This window comes from Ahaetulla prasina, chromosome 3 (assembly GCF_028640845.1).
Source record: "Ahaetulla prasina isolate Xishuangbanna chromosome 3, ASM2864084v1, whole genome shotgun sequence".
NCBI lineage: Eukaryota > Metazoa > Chordata > Lepidosauria > Squamata > Colubridae > Ahaetulla > Ahaetulla prasina.
In genome coordinates, this window is record NC_080541.1 from 93,976,105 (window position 1) to 93,996,077 (window position 19,973).

The 19,973-nt window shown below is 38.0% G+C and overlaps 1 protein-coding gene across 1 annotated transcript; it reads right to left on the reverse strand.

Moving 5' to 3' along the window:
- Nucleotides 1-14,085: 14,085 nt before the first annotated feature.
- Nucleotides 14,086-15,180, reverse strand: LOC131194975 (general transcription factor II-I repeat domain-containing protein 2A-like). The gene has a single exon (XM_058176604.1). It carries the CDS (start codon nucleotides 15,178-15,180, stop codon nucleotides 14,086-14,088), a length of 1,095 nt encoding a protein of 364 aa, XP_058032587.1.
- Between the last annotated feature and the right edge of the window lie 4,793 nt (nucleotides 15,181-19,973).

The window sequence follows — 19,973 nt, forward strand, 5'->3', positions numbered from 1 at the left end:
AAATCGTTTGATAACTGCTTCATATTTCAAACCAATTTTTCGTTTCTCAAGTTTTAAATAGCCCCAATATAATTTATCAAATGGTAAATATACAGATGGGGGGAAAGCAAGTATAAGATAAAAGAATAAAACATTAAAATACATTTAATAATATATTTGTGTATGTGTTCCTTTGTGTACACACACACACACAGAGAGAGAGAGAGAGACTCAAATGCACAAAAAATATACATATATGTAATGTTCTTCTAAACTACTTTCCCAGTAGTTCTAAAATATTGTATTTTAGAATACAATATTTTTCCAACCATTTTCATTAAGCAGAAAAATTGTGTGAAATTTTCTGTGTGAAAAGTTTTTGTTTTTTTTTATGCTGTAAACAACTGATCAAATACAGGAACATATTTTGTTATTTAAATCCAATTTACAGAGCATCTGCTACTACTTAACACTACAGTATTTAAAAGTACAATGCAATATAGTTACATGAGGCTATTACAGACATCTGACTATTTTATGAAACTCAAGTTATCTTTCTGTAACAAATTTGTATACTTTTTAAAATACAAATTTATATAATAAGTTATATAATTTATTTTAGAATTTAAGATCTTTTTTGAAAATAAAAGTTGGCTCTTTATATTTGGAGTCTCAGGTCAAACTCTACCTATCAGATTATTTTTTCTTCCATAAAGAACTTTTTAAAAGAGTTTTACTGTAAAAACTCCCTTGAAACTCCCTTAGCAACATATTGGTGTTAACAGCCATATCTACAAAATAGATAATGTGTCTTTCATGAATTTACACAAGAAACCCTCTCTTTATAGTACAGCAATTTTTTCTAGTATGAGACAACCCATAAACTGCATATTGTTTACCAAACCATTTCTCTTTTAAAACATCATCTTCTTGCTTATTCTAAAGTGGATGAAAGTAATGTCAAATTCCCTTTTCTTTTTCAAATAAGAGCATATTCTGTATATATTATAGTATTGGTCAGACCTCTAACATTTACAAAAATTCTTAATTTCAATCATAAAAAATCATTATGCAAGGTAAAATGTATTGTATCCCATATTATTGTATCCCATATCCCCGGCACCTGGATGAAACTGTCTATCTAGACCCGTTCCAGTCCGGTTTCCGGCCCGGATAAAGCACTGAGACGGCTTTGGTCGCGTTGATGGATGATCTCTGGAGGGCCAGGGATAGGGGTTGTTCCTCTGCCCTGGTCCTATTAGACCTCTCAGCGGCTTTTGATACCATCGACCATGGTATCCTGCTGCGCCAGTTGGAGGGATTGGGAGTGGGAGGCACCGTTTATCGGTGGTTCTCCTCCTATCTCTCCAATCGGTCGCAGACGGTGTTGACAGGGGGGCAGAGGTCGGCCCCGAGGCGCCTCACTTGTGGGGTGCCGCAGGGGTCGATTCTCTTGCCCCTTCTGTTCAACATCTATATGAAGCCGTTGGGTGAGATCATCAGTGGCTTCGGTGTGAGGTACCAGCTGTACGCTGATGACACTCAGCTGTACTTTTCCACACCCGGCCACACCAACGGTTATCAAGTGCTGTCCCAGTGTTTGGAAGCCGTATGGGTCTGGATGGGGAGAAACAGGCTCAAGCTCAATCCCTCCAAGACAGAGTGGCTGTGGATGCCGGCATCCCGGTACAGTCAGCTGAGTCCGCGGCTGACTGTTGGGGGCGAGTCATTGGCCCCGATGGAGAGGGTGCGCAACTTGGGCGTCCTCCTGGATGAACGGCTGTCTTTTGAAGATCATTTGACGGCCGTCTCCAGGAGAGCTTTTTACCAGGTTCGCCTGGTCCGCCAGTTGCGCCCCTTTCTAGACCGGGATGCCCTATGCACGGTCACTCACGCCCTCGTGAGTCTCATCTGGATTACCTCAATGCTCTCTACATGGGGCTCCCCTTGAGGGGCATCCGGAGGCTTCAGTTAGTTCAGAATGCGGCTGCGTGGGTGATAGAGGGAGCCCCTTGTGGCTCCCATGTGACACCTCTCCTGCGCAGACTGCACTGGCTACCTGTGGCCTTCCGGGTGCGCTTCAAGGTTTTGGTAACTATCTTTAAAGCGCTCCATGGCATAGGGCCGGGCTACTTACGGGACCGCCTGCTGCTACCGAATACCTCTCACCGACCCGTGCGCTCTCACAGAGAGGGACTCCTCAGGGTGCCGTCGGCCAGGCAGTGCCGTTTGGCGACACCCAGGGGAAGGGCCTTCTCTGTGGGGGCTCCCACCCTCTGGAACGAACTCCCCCCAGGACTTCGTCAACTTCCGGACCTCCGAACCTTCCGCCGCGAGCTTAAAACACATCTATTCATCTGCGCAGGACTGGATTAGATTTTAAATTTATATTGGTTTTAATGGGTTTTATTATTTATATTGTTCTTTTAAAAATTTGGCTATGTAGAATAAGTTTTTTAATTGTTATTTTATTTTGTATTTATATGTACCTTTTTATTTGCCTGAGTCCCTAGGGAGATAGGGCGGTATACAAATGTGATAAATAAATAAATAAATAAAATAAATAAATAAATATTACAATATAGTGCTTTTGTTGTTGTTTTGTGCCTTCAGATCAGTCTTGATGTCTGGCAACTACATTGTCCCTACAATTTCCTTGGCACATCTTCAGAAGTGTTTTGCCATTGTCTTATTCCTAGGGCTTTTAGTGACTGACCCAAAGTTATCCAGCTAGGTTTGGGCCAAAGGTAGGACTAGAGCTCATGGTCTCCAGTTCTAAAACCTCTAATCACTACACTGAACTGGTTTTGTAGTTCAGAACTTTGAAATTGACCTATCAATATTAAGTAATCAAAAGTCCCTTTTTTCTTTTTCCAGGCTCTCATGAGGTAAATACCTTAGATATACATACACACACACCCCACACACAAATGTATCTAGTTGTCTCTTATAGCTCAAACACAAACCCTGCTCATAGCCAGACAAGAAGCAATGGGGGAGGGAATGGGTTGGGGTGCAAGGGAGGGGGTAATGGAAGGCAAGAGCACTGACTCAGCAGCGAGACATACCAACATTCCAAGGTCCCCTGCTGGGAAAGTCCACCAGAGTCTGTTCCCCAAACAAACTGAACATAATTGATTGGGTGGAATAATTGAGTGGAATAAAGGGACAATGGGAGGGCCAGGGAAAAGGGAAACATTTAACTATGCTATTTGCACATGGAAATGTTAGAATCGACTTTGCTATTTCCGTATCCATGTCAGCTCAATAAATTGTACCCTTGGCAACAAAAAATGTCCCAGAAGCCTTTATTTGCTGTATGCACTTAGTCGGACGGTTGAAAACCTATACTGGATTACAACACTGCACTTTCTCAAGCAAAGGGTGGCAGATTCATAATTGTATGCAGCCTGAAACACATTTATCGCAAATAGCAGGAAACAATAGAACATTGATAATGACATGAGAACCAAACCTTCAACAAATCCAGATGCCTATTTAGCTCCCATTTTTACTCCAACAGCACTCTAACAAATTCTTATAAATTTTCTTCCCTTAATGTGATATAACATATGACATCAACTGCCAGAAATAGTCATCTGGATTCTACACGAGATAAACAGGTCAGCCTTTGTACAAAAGTATTAATGGATACAAGTTAGACATTGGGGCTTAACAGAAGGATAAAGTAATATCATAGCATTATAACCTACTAGGACATTATATTATAGCTCTCAAAGTAGGGTTTTGGAAATAATGAAAATATACCAGCACAGTCATGGAGAGACTTTAAAACTTCAATATATCAAAAGGTTCCAGCTATCTCAGAAGGCTTTAAAAAACACAATGAGTTTAAACACATTATAAATTGCTAATATGATACCTATAATCTGTATCACATATATTCTACTACTGTATAACCCTCCTTTATTCCTCTATATGCCTCATCCCAATTTAAATCCTACATCAGTTTAGACACTATGCATATCAGATGACATGGTCTGTAGCTCACAAAAGCTTATACCTTTTAATAACATTTGTTGATCTAAAACTTTGCTACCAAACTCTAGATTTTTGTCTATCATTTATTAACCTAGCTTTCCTACAAGGATTATGTTAGGTGTATCAGAAGTTGAACATGCTGTTTAACCCTTTCCAGGTGTTTAAAGTATGCATTGTTTCATTTATTTTAATTGCTTAAATGTGTATTTCACATTTGGCAGAATTAACATTCATTTTTTATTTTTTTAAAAACTAGATTAACAATTAGTAATTATTAGGAGATTCCATTCTCTTCTCATTTTAACCATGTTCCAGTAAGGCGTATGAAAAATGTGTCTGAGATTACTCTGATATCATAAAGTTGACCTTTTATTTACACTTTAAACCAAGGTTGGATATACCATTATTCAATGTCTAGTATTTGATCATGCTAGACATAATCTGTTATTTAGTTTGCTAAAGATAAATGATGATCATCTTTTCATATACTAAGAATATCATTAACCATACAAGACAAAGAAGTATGTACTGTATATAGTTATTAAAATTAAAAGTCTTGTAATCTATCTTTTTTAAAGTGATCTACCTATTGAACCTTTAACTTTAGCCATATGTGCATGGAATTTAAATAAGATTATGAATTCATACATTTATACAGTGAAAAAACAGTAACTAGCAGAGATCGTTATAACTAACGGATTGCATAAGGACTTGCATTCTTCATAAGGGAGAAATAATGGCATTCTGAAATAGATTAAAATTAAACAATTGTTACAAATCCACTATTTCTTTGTAATGCAATCAAAATATTTTTTTAGATATCATGGAATATTCTGAGGAACATTTGTAACCTGATTAAGGAGGAATGTATAGCAAATGTAAACAATGAGCTCTTTGGAGGAAAAAATGAAAATTCACAGTTGATGCTTTAATTATACTAATGATATATTAGAAATTTTCCTTGCTTACCTAAAATATTTTCATAGATGATATGCGAAGGACAAATGCTACTGTGGCTACATATCCAGCAGCCATGGACCTTGCTGAAACATTTCATTCAAGACCACCTCCTTTAAGGATAAAATCCATTAGCACATGTTTTATTGGTTAATAATTGAGCATTTAAATGATTTTAAACTAACAAAAGTATTTTGTCTAGAATCCCCAAGTAGACTTTTTGTATTTACTGACAGAGCCTTTCTTTCTTTCTTTCTTTCTTTCTTTCTTTCTTTCTTTCTTTCTTTCTTTCTTTCTTTCTTTCTTTCTTTCTTTCTTTCTTTCTCCCTCTCCCTCTCCCTCTCCCTCTCTCTCTCCCTCCCTCCCTCCCTCCCTCCCTCCCTCTCTCTTTCTTTCTTCTTTCTTTCTCATCCATCCATCTATCCATCCATCCATCCTCCCCCCCCTTTCTCTGAACTATAGACATTCAAACTAGCAGGTTCTCTCTCTCTCTCTCTCTCTCTCTCTCTCTCTCTCTCTCTCTCCCTCCCTCCCTCCCTCCCTCTCCCTCTCTCTTTCTCCCCCCTCAGTCCCTCCCTTCTGCTTCTTGGTCTTCTGAGCAGCCTCTTTAAAACCAATCCTTCCAAAACATGATGCATTCCAAATGTCAGAACTCCAAGCTGACCATTCAGACTGTGTCTGGGAATTCTGGAGTTTGTAGTCATAATATATCTAGAGGTTGCCAGGTTGAGAATGGCTAATTCTAAGAAACACAATCAATTCAAGCAATATTCTATGGTTTAGAAGAATTTCCTTGAACGGTCTCTTCAAAATGAGAAAGAAAAAAAGTAACTAAAATTATATGTTGCTGTCACATGCTAATAAGCAACCAAATGCTTTTGGCTAGAACCATACAGGAAAAAAACAAAACAAAAACAACCATGATGATTAATGTGATGCTACTTCCTTTAGAAATAATATTTGAATTTGCACTTGTTTCCACAATAAATCAGAAGTGGCACCTTCTGTTTTCTCTGTTTTATTAATTCATGCTTCCCCTGGCTGTTTCTTTTGTGCTTTTTAAGCTAGAATATATAAAATAGTTCTTTCCAACTTCCCCATTTGGCACTAGAAATATTCCTTTTTGTTTTTTCTTTTAAAGCTGTCCTCAGAAAGTTTGCTATCTTTAATATACACCAGTATATTTCTTGTGTTTGATTTCCTCAAATAATAAAACTAAATAATAATGTAGGGTAATATCTTAGTTCTTTATCACCGACTGGGGAGGATCACTGGATTCTGCCTTAATTCTGTTTTGTATATAATAAGATAATTTATTCATTATACTTCTATATGCATGTCTCTCTCTTTATGTGTCTATGTATGTGTCCTGATTAATCATTAAGCCATAAACACATTCTGTGTTTACTCTATAATAATAATCTATTATATTATAATAATATAACTCAGATGAACCAGTTTTTGAACATTTATCACAGTTCCAAATATTCTATCATTTTTTAAAAATTTTTAAAACTATTCTAGTTATCTAAAATGTGATATAAATGAATATAATAATAATTTCCCCAGAAAGTCAAATATATGCAATTGGAATGAGATTTTGCTATGATAAAGGTAAGGATTCCCCTTGATGATTTTTGTTGATTTTTTGTTCTAACCATTTATTCCTTTGTGCTGGAAACTGTGCAGTATACAAATTTATAAGGAATGAAAAACTGACCTTGATGTGGTTGAGGAATTGACTGTTTTGTTCTCCAAAGTTTTCTCTCCAGGATACAAATAATATCTTGGATTTTTCTACTTTATGTGATTAGTGCTGATAAAATCATGCTTTAGGAGAACTATAAAGGAAAAAAAGGAAACAAAATAAACAATTTGCTCAATGTTAATAAGAGAACTTTGAAATGCATTTAATTTATTATCTTTATATTTCATGAGTAAAATCTAAAGAAAAGAATTTCAGAAATCTATGATTTGATTTGCAAATGTACTCTAGGTATTGAGACAGATAGATAACTCATAATTTCAGAGTTTTTTAGAAGTGTGTGATACTATGTACAAAAACAATGGGGGGATGTGAATAATCTAATAATCCAGATTATAAAAATAAGGCACAAATTCCATACATTTCAATGGCACTATTCTCACCAGTTTTGCTCACTATTTTTAACTATCAGGCAATCTATAGGTTAAGAATGAGTTCTGTTCCTAACTTTGTCTTTAAATCAAATTTGTATTTAAATTGGAACTCATACTTACAAATTGACTGCCTTTACTAAAAATGGCATTCTCTTTCCTTTAGCCAACAAACCACTGAAGCTGTGCAAGCTTTCAGGAACTGCTAAAAACTGCTGAAAACAAGTTGTATATTAAAAATGTGTGGCTTCATTGGCCCAAGGAAAGAAAATGCTGTTTGCCACTTTTAGTAATAGGTGGCCCGTTCATATCTAGGGTTTCTCCTTAAATCACATATTCTTAACAGAACTGCTTGTATTTAAATAGCTATGGTTGTGTTACGGTTACCTCCATCTTTCTGTTAACCATCCTACTAGTAGAGGGGTAGTCAACCTTTTTATACCTACTGCCCACTTTGTATCTCTGTTAGTAGTAATCGCCCACTGGTTTCACAGTAAAGGTGATTTATAAAGTAGGGAAATAACTTTACTTTATAAAATTTATAAAGCAGAGTTACAGCAAGTTAAAGCATATAATAATAATTACTTACCAAATAGTTTATGTTGGACTTCCGCTAAGTTTGGCAGAATAAATCTTTAATAATGCTATGAAATTTTTTTAAAAAGTCAAATTAAAAAAAAGGAAAGTGCTTCAATATTGGAAAAAAAACCTACTGCCCACCAGGAAAGCTGGAACACCCACTACAGTAGTGGGTTGCTACCGGTTCTCCCCAGTTCGCAAGAACTGGTAGTAAACATTTTGAGTAGTTCGGAAAACCAGTAGTAAATATTCTGCCTGGCCCCGCCCCCAATCTATTGCTGTCTCCTGACTCCCAGCTGATTGGCTAGAAGGAAAACAAATCAAGACTCACTTGTCGAAGAAGAGGGGAAAAAAACAAGACACCGTCCCTTTAAATTGAGAAGCCAAGAAGCCTCCCAACTGATTGGCTTGCTTCTCAGCCAGGAGATCGCTTGGCAAAAAAGAAGAGGGGAGGAAATGCTGTCATTTTAAATTGACAGAGCGGCTAGAAGCTCTTTTCTGGGTCAGCTGAACAACAAATTGGATAAGAGGAGGAATTCTTATATGGTTCAATGTTTTTGAAGTTTTGGGGTTTGTGCAACATGGGCTTTGTGTTTCTAAAAAGGTTTGGGCGATTTCCATTGTGAAGTATCCTGTCTTTTTTTTAATTTAATTTTGTCATAACAGTATACATAAACATTGTCATAAGTAAAAACATATCATGAATATAAATATATATATATATATATATATATATATATATATATATATATGTATGTATATATATATATATATATATATATATATATATATATATATATATATATATATATATATATATATATATATATAGAATATGCATTAGCTATATTAATTTGATATAATAAAAGGAACAATAGGACAGGAACGGTAGGCACTTTTGTGCTCTTATGCACGCCCCTTATAGTCCTCTTAGGAATGGGGTGAGGTCAATAGTAGACAGTTTTTGGTTGAAGATTTTGGGATTTTGAGTAGAGACTATGGAGTCAGGTAATGAGTTCCAAGCATTAACAACTCTGTTGCAGAAGTCATATTTTCTGCAATCAAGTTTGAAGCGGTTGACATTAAGCTTGAATCTATTTTTTGCTCTTGTAATATTGCGATTGAAGCTGAAGTCGTCATTTACAGGAAGGATATTGCAATAGATGATTTTGTGTGTTAAACACAGATCATGTCGAAGTCGACGGAGTTGTAAGTTTTCTAATCCCAGGATTTCAAGCCTGGTGGTATAAGGTATTTTGTTGTTTTCGGAGGAGTGAAGAACTCTTCTAGTAAAATATTTCTGGACGCGTTCTATTGTATTTATGTCAGAGATGTGGTGTGGGTTCCAGACTGATGAGCTGTATTCAAGAATAGGTCTGGCAAATGCTCTAGTTAGTAGTGTAGAGTTTTTGGAAAAGAAGCTGCGTAAAATTAGGTTTACTATTTTTAGAGCCTTTTTTGTTATGTAGTTGCAGTGGGCTTTGGCATTTAGGTCATTTGATATGAGAACTCCAAGATCTTTGACAGGGTGAGGGTCGTCAGTAAGGTAATGACCATCAACTTTGTACTTGTTGATAGGATTCTTTTTTCCAATATGTAAGACTGAGCATTTGCTGGTGGAGATTTGGAGTTGCCAAGTTTTAGACCAATGGGAAACTAAGTTTTAACTAAGTTAATTAAGTTTTCTGCCTGCTTGTAAATGGAGCCAAACTTCCTGCTTCCACTTTCTATGATCTCTGCTTACAAAGTTTCCTTTATGCAGCTGGCAGGAATGTGGAATTCCAGGCAGGTTCCTTGCTAGCAGCTTGATTATTCCTTAATTATCTGGGATATTTTATTTGGGAAATGAAGAGGGGGGAGTTTGATTCCTTCCCAGAACAGATTAGTGAGGTGGGGAGGAAATGGGGATTTTGAAGTAACCTTCCCCTGGAGTGGGGAGGAAATGGAGATTTTAGGCTTGCTGTCAAACATCAGCCATAATATTAATGATTGTTTTGAACAATATGCAGGTTGTATTACATGAATGGCTATTTTATATGTGAAATTATGACTGAAACCTATATAGGTTCACACTGTTAGGAAGTTTGTCCTTAGTTTTAGGTTGCTTCTCTCTTTGTTGAGTTTCCATCTATTGCTTCTTGTTTTGCCTTCTGTGCTTTGGAAAATACTTTCCCCCCCCCTTATTTCTAGCAGCCCCTTAAAAGCCTGTTGCCTATCACACTCTTGGGCAAAGCATGTGAGCCATTTCCTCCTTTCAGTGGTCCATAAAAGTGCATCTATAGCAGAAGTCTCTAACCTTGGCCACTTTAAGACTTTAAGACAGCAAAGCTGGCTGAGGAATTCTGGGAGTTGAAGTCCATAAGTCTTAAAGTGGCCAAGTTTGGAGACCCCTGATCTATAGTATGTAGATAATAAAAAGGTGAACAACATTTTTGCAGAACTATAGATACGTTGAGGCTGGTGTTACAAGGAATGGCTGAGAGGGGAGGGGCCAGGTGAAGTACCCCTTGACATGAAAGACATTGAGTTGGCCATGCCTACCCAGTCATATGACCATCAAGCCACACCCCATCACATGACCATCAAGCCATGCCCACAAAATAAACCATGCCCACAGAACCGGTAGTAAAAAAAATTAGAACCCACCCCTGGCCCACTAGTAGGCAGTAGGGACCAAGTTAACTACTACTGTACTAGTAGATTCCACCATGCCTTTGAATTATCTGTTTAACATGTAAAAAAAAAACCTGTCTGAGTAACTTCAATGCCAAGTAATTAAAATATTCTCTAACATTTGCTCAGTGGAAACAGTGGCTTGGGAAATGTAATTTCTGTAATGCTGAGACCAAAATGTTCACATTTTGTAGCAATATTTTTTTTAATGATAGTTTCTGTGTACCTCTCGTAATTTTGTTATATTCTGGCAAACTTTCCTGATTTGGAAAGTAGAAATTCTGCAAAAACTGTGTAAACTTTCAGTTTTCCACTTCCTTTGTCATTGAATGATCCTATAAAATCTCTCACCCGCCCAATTAACTTTGATTCTGAAAATATATATTATTGTTCCATGTAGAAAAAGGACTGCTTGTATCAGATGTACATCATATTCAGGCCAGAAGTACTTTGAAGTTGACCTCCTCAGAACTTGCTGCTTACCTTTCCTAATGGGGTAGGTTAGGGGGGGTGATAAAACCAGTTCAATGGTTTCCCAGTTGTCAACTTCATCTGGCTTTAGGCATTCTTCTTCTGAAAGGTCAAGCTTGAATGAAGTGTTTGTTGAGGTGGAAACTCCCCAGTGATCCAGATGTGTTCCATCTTATCCTTTTCTGAATGAAGAAAAATGTAGAATGCTGCTTTAAAGCAAACCCTGCATTTCCCAGCAAGGGAAGGGAATGCTTCTTTATTTAAGATTACAGTAGTCTAATGGGGAAACCTAACAAAATTAATCTAGCACATGGGTTGAAGGGTCTGCATATCCTGCCTTTGACCACAAATCTCCTTTTCTCCCTACAGTGATTGACCAGAAAATGTGGAGTCCATTATAGTTAATCTGTAGGGAAGAAGATAAATTTTGCTTGTCATGTGGGGAAAAAAATGTTACAGAACATGCAAGAAATCTGAACTGTAACAGAAGAGGCAACCATGGTGTGTCTGTGTGTGTGTGGTTTTTTTAAAAAGAAAGATCATGATGATAAATGCCTCTATGAGAAGCCTAGAGAAATGAGTAGTTTATTGTATTCATTATTTATATGCAGGGCTATTATTGGACATTAAGCACTAAATACTGCCCCTGTGCAGAATCTGCTGAGATTAATGGAGGCTGTTGCTTGATAGGCTCTCATGAAAGTGCTAAAGGATTGTTCCATCAGAACCCATCAAATGGAGTTTGGAATCTAAAATGGCAGAGATTTAATTTGGATGAGTGTATAAATTGTGTGCTTAATGTTAATGATGATGATGTCAAATAAAGCACAGCCTTTTTGTTTTGTTTTGTTTCTTTATTCCCGCAAGAGTCTTTCATGACGTTGCCTCTGTAATGTACTGGATAGTTCCTGTTAGTGTATGAAAGCACTTAACCTGAGAGAGAAAGAGAGGGTATTTTTAGATCACTTTCCATTTAACGTAAAAATCCAGCTTGTGGTCCCTTCTGGCAAAGCCCTGATTGTGCCTGTAAGCCTCAAAGTAGGATGGCTATAAAATGCTATTTGCCAAGATGTACAAAAGATTAAATGCATTAAAAGCAAATCTATTATATTATTAACCTGCAAGTAGGAAATAAATGTCACTGTGACTTTTTTTTTTAGTAAATAATACATACCATTTGTGTTACCCAGATTATAAAGGAAAGAAGAACAGGAACATCACTTTTGTTCACAGTTAAATTATTATAGCAGGAAACAGAATTTCATTTTTTTTCCCCTCTACTTTTTTTTTTTTCATAAAAAAGTTTTATTTTTACAATCATGTCAAACAACTCATTCAATGTACAGTTATATACAATTAGTCGGGCCTGCCCAGTCACCACCCCCCTTTTTAACACTCTTCCCTCTTCTACCTTCTTTTACTTCCCAGACCTTCCTCTGGGAGGTAGAGTAGGAGGTAGGAAAGAGGAGAAGAGGAAGGAAGAGGGGTAGAAGAGGGAGAAGGAAGGTGTAGGGTGGAGGGAGGAGAGGATGTAGAATTTCATTTTTAATGTGGGCTGGTGCAGTAAAAAAAATGACAATTTTTTGCCATTGCAGTAAAAAAAATACAATAAAGTTATCTTATCTTATCTTATCTTATCTTATCTTATCTTATCTTATCTTATCTTATCATCCTATCCTATCCTATCCTATCCTATCCTATCCTATCCTATCCTATCCTATCCTATCCTATCCTATCCTATCTTATCTTAACTTGCAGCCTGCTACACATATGTTATCCAAATTCAAGCTCAAACTGTTCTGTAGGTCTACCATATTTGGGTTGGAAAATTTTGGATTAGCTCTAGATGGCAGCAAAGAGATACCAAAAACTAATACTGCTGCTGCATCAAATTTTACAGGCCAAATATGGGAGTTCTATTCTTCTTTATTCTCCCAATACTCATATTCCAGTTTACTGAAGCATTTCTTCTAGTTTATGTCTATAAACTAGGGTTTAAGCAGTTTTTTGTAAAGTCTACTTCTTGATCTGGCCTACTTCAAAGAACTGACACAACTTGTGCCTCCCCCCTCCCACACACAATGTATTTCTCCCAGCTGTATTCTTTTCCAAAACTATTGGCAGAACAGTGCTCACCTGTAGTTGGTATAATACTTTTGATAGATTCTGATTTAATCTCTATTGATAAAAGACTTGACACATTACTTAACTTTTTGGAACACCCTTCCATCACTTTATCTCCTAAAGAGAATAAACCTTGGTATTCAATGAGGATTTTCATTTCCTTCTGGAAAAATAGATGTGCTCCCCATTTAGAAATTGGAACGCCTCCATGTTCCTCATGATAGATATAGTAGCTTTTTATGTTCCTCAAACAACCCAAATGATATTTGCTAGTAATACCAATAGATAGATTTAGATATCTGTTACTCTTTCTCTGAATATGTATGTATGTATGTATGTATGTATGTATGTATGTATGTATGTATGTAAGCAACAGGTTGGCTTCCTGCTTCTTCTGACAATTGAAGAATTTGGTTTTGAATCCAAACCATTACATCTATGCTATTTACGATGAAGAACTATCTGGCTTTTTGGGAAATCCATCCCAGATTTTTATTTTTATTTTAAATATCTCATTTCTAGTTCTATGTGCAGTTTTAATGCTTAAATACAAAACAATTAAATTTTTTAAGGCCAAAATCTTAAGCCTTCTCTTGCCTTGTGCCAATGTTGTGTATACAAGAATGTCTAGTCATTAGAATCAATAAAATTCTCATTTTTGAGACCTACACCCTGACTCAGTTGCCAAATCCTTTCTTCAATTAGAATTGAGATACATCTCTGGTAAGGCTTGCTTGAGGCTATGTCAGTTAAAATATTGAATCAAGAAAATTTTTGAAGAAAGGTCTACCCTATCTCATACTCCTAAATAGTCATATTTCTCCATGGAGAAACCAAATTTCATCTGTCTTGGTTTATTACAGATTTACTCATCACACTCTAGACCAGGGGTGGGCAATTAATTTTTATCAGGGGCCGCATGAGAAGCCTGAATTGTGTCAGAGGGCCACCAACTTTCTTTCATTGTAAAATACTTAAATTAAATATTTTGAATAGCTGGTACTGATAATCAGAAGAATAAAGCACTCTGTAAATATGTATATTAGGTTATGTGAAACTGTGGTCTATTGGTTAAATAAGAAAAACAATTATTGAACCAGTGCAATTTATTTTTTAATTTGTTAATCTCCACAAACAATAACTTGTAATGCTTTCCACCTCATGTTACCTCTTCAGCGAGAATAATCCAGTCTGTTCTGGGCTTGAACAAGGGCATTGAAATCTGGCGGAATGTCTGAAGTGGCTATGAAGGACAGCTGAGAGGTGGTCATCAGTCATAGAGGATCTGTGTTTGGATTTGTTGAACTTCATAACTGAGAATGTCTGTTCACATTGATAGGTAGATCCAAAGAGGACTAGGATCCTCTGAGCATGCCTCCTCAGGTGTGGAAAGTTCTCCTCTTTGAGGGCGGAGTAAAAGTCCAGCAGTGAGACTGACTTGAAGTGATCTGCCAGATGTGTGTCAGACTGCAGATCAATGAGTTCCATCTGAACTTCACTTGGTGCATCATCCACACTGCAGTTGAAGGGAGAAGAAACCATGTGCATTTCACTCTCAAGAGTTTTGAAATCTTGAAATCGCCTTGAAAACTCTGCATGCAATGCTTCTAACATGGTTGAGTACTTTTGGAGGTGATCACCTGATCTTTTGGCTTCCTTAAGTGTTGGCAAGTGGGTCAGAATGTTGTCCTTCACTTGGCTTGAGAGAAGCTGTAGTTTTCTCATGAAAGCCTTCACTGCACTGTACATCTCATGCACAAAAAGGCCCTTGCTCTGCATTTTGACATTTAGTTCGTTCATTAGTGCAGTCACATCCACAGCGAATCCGAGGTCTGCCAACCAGTTGTTATCTGAAAGTTCTGGGATGTCATGACCTTTCTGAATACAGAACTCCTGAATCTGGTCTCTCAGGTCCCAGACACTTTTCAGAACCTTGCCAAGGCTGAGCCACCTAACAGTGCAGTGATAGCTTATGTCACCATGTTCAGCCTCAGTTTCCTCCAACAAAGCAACAAACTGTCTGTGATTTAAAGCTCTTGCTCTGATGAAATTAACTATTTTAGTGACAGCATCAACGACATGTTTCATTTTTAACACTGTCTTACACAACACTTCCTGATGTATGATACAATGCAAAAATGTCAATTTCTGATCAGGGTTAATTTCTGTCACTTTATCCTGCATTCTCTTTAAAAGTCCAACATTTTCCCTGTCAGATTTGGACAACCATCTGTTGTCACACCTGCAAGCTTGTCCCATTTCAGTCCTAAAATGTCCATACATGCATTTACCTCTCTGAACAAGTCATTACCGGTGGTTGTCCCTTTAATTGACTGCATGGCTGCCAACTCCTCCGTGATTTGAAAGTCTGCGGTTATCCCACGTAAGAAGATGAGCAGCTGGGCAGTGTCACGTACATCGCAGCTCTCATCCAAAGCCAGAGAAAAAAAGTCAAAGTCGGCCGCTCTGTTCTTCAGCTGAAGTTCTAAGTTCCCCGCGATGTCCTCAATCCGCCTCGTTACAGTGCGTCGGGAGAGTGAAACGTTCTCAAATGCGCCTTTTTTCTCTGGGCACATCAGCGCAGCAGAATCCAATAAACACTCCTTAATAAACTCTCCGTCGGAAAACGCCTTACTTTTTCTGGCGATTTTGTGAGAAATGACATAACTTGTCCTGACGGCTGCATCTCTGGGAGTGTGAAGTTTAGTGAAAAATCCTTGTTGGGTTTGTAGTTTTGCAAGCAATGCATCAGACTCCCACGCTCTTCACCAGACAGATTTCTGTATTTATCTTCATGCTTGGTGGTGTAGTGGCGATTCAAATTATATTCTTTAAACACAGCAACCTGTGTACCACAGACTAAGCACACTGCTTTGCCTTTAATTTCTGTAAAGAAATATTTGGAAGTCCATGTTTTGTTGAAAATACGGCATTCGTTATCAACTTTTCTTTTCTTGGGGTGTGCCGACATCTTGGGGATAACCTGGCGAACAGCATCACCTTCACTCACACACATGTATACGCGAGTGAAGGTGCTACGTCTCTGACGTGCATACGTATGACGTAACGCTTTTCAAAATAAAATTTCAAAATAAAAGTTAAAAAAAAAGTTTAATTTATGGTGTTTATGATTGGCCTCACGTGGGCCGGACAGGGACGTACAAAGGGCCGGATGTGGCCCGCGGGCCTTAATTTGCCCAGGTCTGCTCTAGACATTTGGAAAATGTTTGGAATAAAGAAATCAGGATCTTGAAATATAAAGAGGACACGGTCTCATTCCATGGAAAGGGGAAAGCTTCTATTTCAATTTCATCCAAGAGAGAGAAAGAGAGAGAGGAGAGGAGAGGAGGAGAGGAGAGGAGGAGAACAAAGCAAATTTCTATACCATTAAAAAAGAATTCCATTTAGAATAGGCACATTTAGATACCTTTTCCTCAATAAGAGATACAACCTAGTTCCTTTCCAAACTGATTGTGTATCTGTTCTGATACTGAAACTGAGAGAGTTACATACTTCTAGCTTCACAATTTGTTATCCTTGGAGAGCAGAACTGATAATCACTCTAATTGTAAAATATTTCAGCTGGCACCAACAGAGAACAGTGTGCTTTTTACTAAGTGATCAGTTTGGTGAACTTTCCAAGCTGCATTTTGTGCTAAATCCATTGCTGTCATTGCATATAATTGGAATTTACACTCTATAAGATATGTAATATATCATTTACTCGCCTTCCTTCCTTCCTTCCTTCCTTCCTTCCTTCCTTCCTTCCTTCCTTCCTTCCCTTCCCTTCCCTTCCCTTCCCTTCCCTTTCCTTTCCTTCCCTTCCTCTCTCCCTCCTTCCCTCCCCTTTTTAATGTTATTTATTATTTTTTAATTATGTAATAATTACAGCCATAGTAAAACAACAGCAATATACACATAAAACCATAATTAAAAAACTTATTACATAAATGGCCGAATTAAAACATTTAGAATAAAACCCCATAATTATAAAATATTAAAAACAGTAAAACTGATTAAAATCCTATGCCAGTCCTGCGCGAACAAACAAATAGGTCTTCAGCTCGCGGCGGAAAGTCCGAAGGTCCGGCAATTGCCGAAGTCCAGGGAGAAGTTCGTTCCAGTGGGACCCCCACAGAGAAGGCCCTCCCCCTGGGGGCCGCCAGCCGACATTGCTTGGCGGACGGCACCCTAAGGAGTCCCTCTCTGTGCGAGCGTACAGGTCGGTGGGAGGCATTCGGTAAATTTTAAACCTCTTTTAAACCTCTTTTAAACCTCTGAATTGCCATTTCATGGCAAATGTTTGTTTAAATTTGATGCTACAGCACATTAACATACCAGAACTGAAATACTTTAAACAGCAAGCTTTACAAATTTATTTGCTTTTTATGGGAGAAAGAATTTTCATAAGTCTGTGCTTCTATGCACATTGAACATTTATCCAGAATTATGAATGCACCTGTTTATTTCCAAATAAATAAATAAAAATCACTAATCATTGCTGCTGTGGTCATAATTTAATACTTTGTTGCTGTGGGAATTGATGGACACCAATGTTTGCTGTACCAACAGAGAAAACAAAATATATTATAAGCAGTTGAAGGACTACTGGTTTTATGCCTGTATAAATTAATTTACTGAAGATAACGTCATTAAGATCACCCATTTCTTTATGAATGGCACTCATAATCATAATGCTGAAGATCAAGACTTTAATAATATTGAATAGTAGGACACTGACTTTCTAAAACTTTTTTTTCATAACTTGTGCTCATCAGTTCTCCTTCATGGAAAGGTTTGAAAAAGATAAATATTACCATATAACAGTGGACAATCCCTATAAAAGAAGATCCATTTGATAATCAATATGTGAAATTTTGTTTACACACTTTTTGTAAAACACAAATTTTCAAAGATGTTTAGGTTTGGCGACAGATTCATAGATTTATATGAAAATCTCAAAGATAGTGAAAATGTTTAAAATATATGTGGTCACAAATGGTACAAACTCCTCTTCATAATGTATTGAGGTTTCCACCCCAAGTCCAACATCTAAAGACTGTATAACCATCTGGAAAAAGGGCTTTCGGGGTCTATTGAGTAACAAAGCAGAGCATCCAGGAATACATCAGTAAGATAGCACCCAAAGATGAGCTGCTAGGAAAATGCCTGAGGCAGCAGCAGATGTGAGAGGAAGGTCAAGCAGAAAAGCTGTCATGGCAAAACAAGACCTTGCATAGGTTGTACAATAGACAGCTGAGGTGGCAAACATTGGGAAATCCTACAAGTGGCTGGAAAGGGCTGAACTAAAAGGCAACACTGAAGATCTGATCACAGAAGCTCAAGAACAAGCACTAAGCACCAAAATCCATAGAAGCAGGGGGCTGCTATATTAGACCGGACCCAATCTATGCAGAGAGACCTCAGAAACAGTGCAACGCATAGTGGCAGTGTGTAAGATACATACAGGAACATCATATGCTGAATGGCACAACCAAGGAGCTGGCATTGTGTACAGCAACATCTGTACAGAATATGGGCTAGACCTGCCTAAGTCTAGACAAGAAATTCCACAGAATGTTGCAGAGAATAAGAAAACTAAGCTCCTGTGGCACGTCCAGATCCAGATAGACAGGCAGGTACTGGCCAATCAACCAGATATCGTGATAGTAGGCAAGGACCAGAAGACAATGATAGTGATAGATATAGAAGTGTCAAGTGACAGCACCATCGGGAAGAAAGAGTATGAGAATCTGAAGAAGTACTAGGGCCTGAAGTTGAAACTGGAGAGGATGTGGAAAGTGAAGGACAAAGTGTTCCCAGGAGAAGCATTTGGGGCTACAATTTCTAAGATAGGAGAGTGGCTCCAATAGATCCCAGGAACAACAACAGAGTTTTCTCCCAGAAAATTGTGCCGATATAGTCCCATACCACTTCCCTTTTGCTATATTTAAGGACTGGGAGCACCATATTTCCATTACCGGTGGTTGTCCCTTTAATTGACTGCATGGCTGCCAACTCCTCCGTGATTTGAAAGTCTGCGGTTATCCCGTAAGAAGATGAGCAGCTGGGCAGTGTCACGTACATCGCAGCTCTCATCCAAAGCCAGAGAAAAAAAGTCAAAGTCGGCCGCTCTGTTCTTCAGCTGAAGTTCTAAGTTCCCCGCGATGTCCTCAATCCGCCTCGTTACAGTGCGTCGGGAGAGTGAAACGTTCTCAAATGCGCCTTTTTTCTCTGGGCACATCAGCGCAGCAGAGTCCAATAAACACTCCTTAATAAACTCTCCGTCGGAAAACGCCTTACTTTTTCTGGCGATTTTGTGAGAAATGACATAACTTGTCCTGACGGCTGCATCTCTGGGAGTGTGAAGTTTAGTGAAAAATCCTTGTTGGGTTTGTAGTTTTGCAAGCAATGCATCAGACTCCCTTGCACGCTCTTCACCAGACAGATTTCTGTATTTATCTTCATGCTTGGTGGTGTAGTGGCGATTCAAATTATATTCTTTAAACACAGCAACCTGTGTACCACAGACTAAGCACACTGCTTTGCCTTTAATTTCTGTAAAGAAATATTTGGAAGTCCATGTTTTGTTGAAAATACGGCATTCGTTATCAACTTTTCTTTTCTTGGGGTGTGCCGACATCTTGGGGATAACCTGGCGAACAGCATCACCTTCACTCACACACATGTATACGCGAGTGAAGGTGCTACGTCTACGACGTGCATACGTAGCGACGTAACGCTTTTCAAAATAAAATTTCAAAATAAAAGTTAAAAAAAAAGTTTAATTTATGGTGTTTATGATTGGCCTCACGTGGGCCGGACAGGGACGTACAAAGGGCCGGATGTGGCCCGCGGGCCTTAATTTGCCCAGGTCTGCTCTAGACACCTGGAAAATGTTTGGAATAAAGAAATCAGGATCTTGAAATATAAAGAGGACACGGTCTCATTCCGTGGAAAGGGGCAAGCTTCTATTTCAATTTCATCCAAGAGAGAGAAAGAGAGAGAGAGGGAGAGGGAGGGAGAGGAGAGGGAGGGAGAACAAAGCAAAT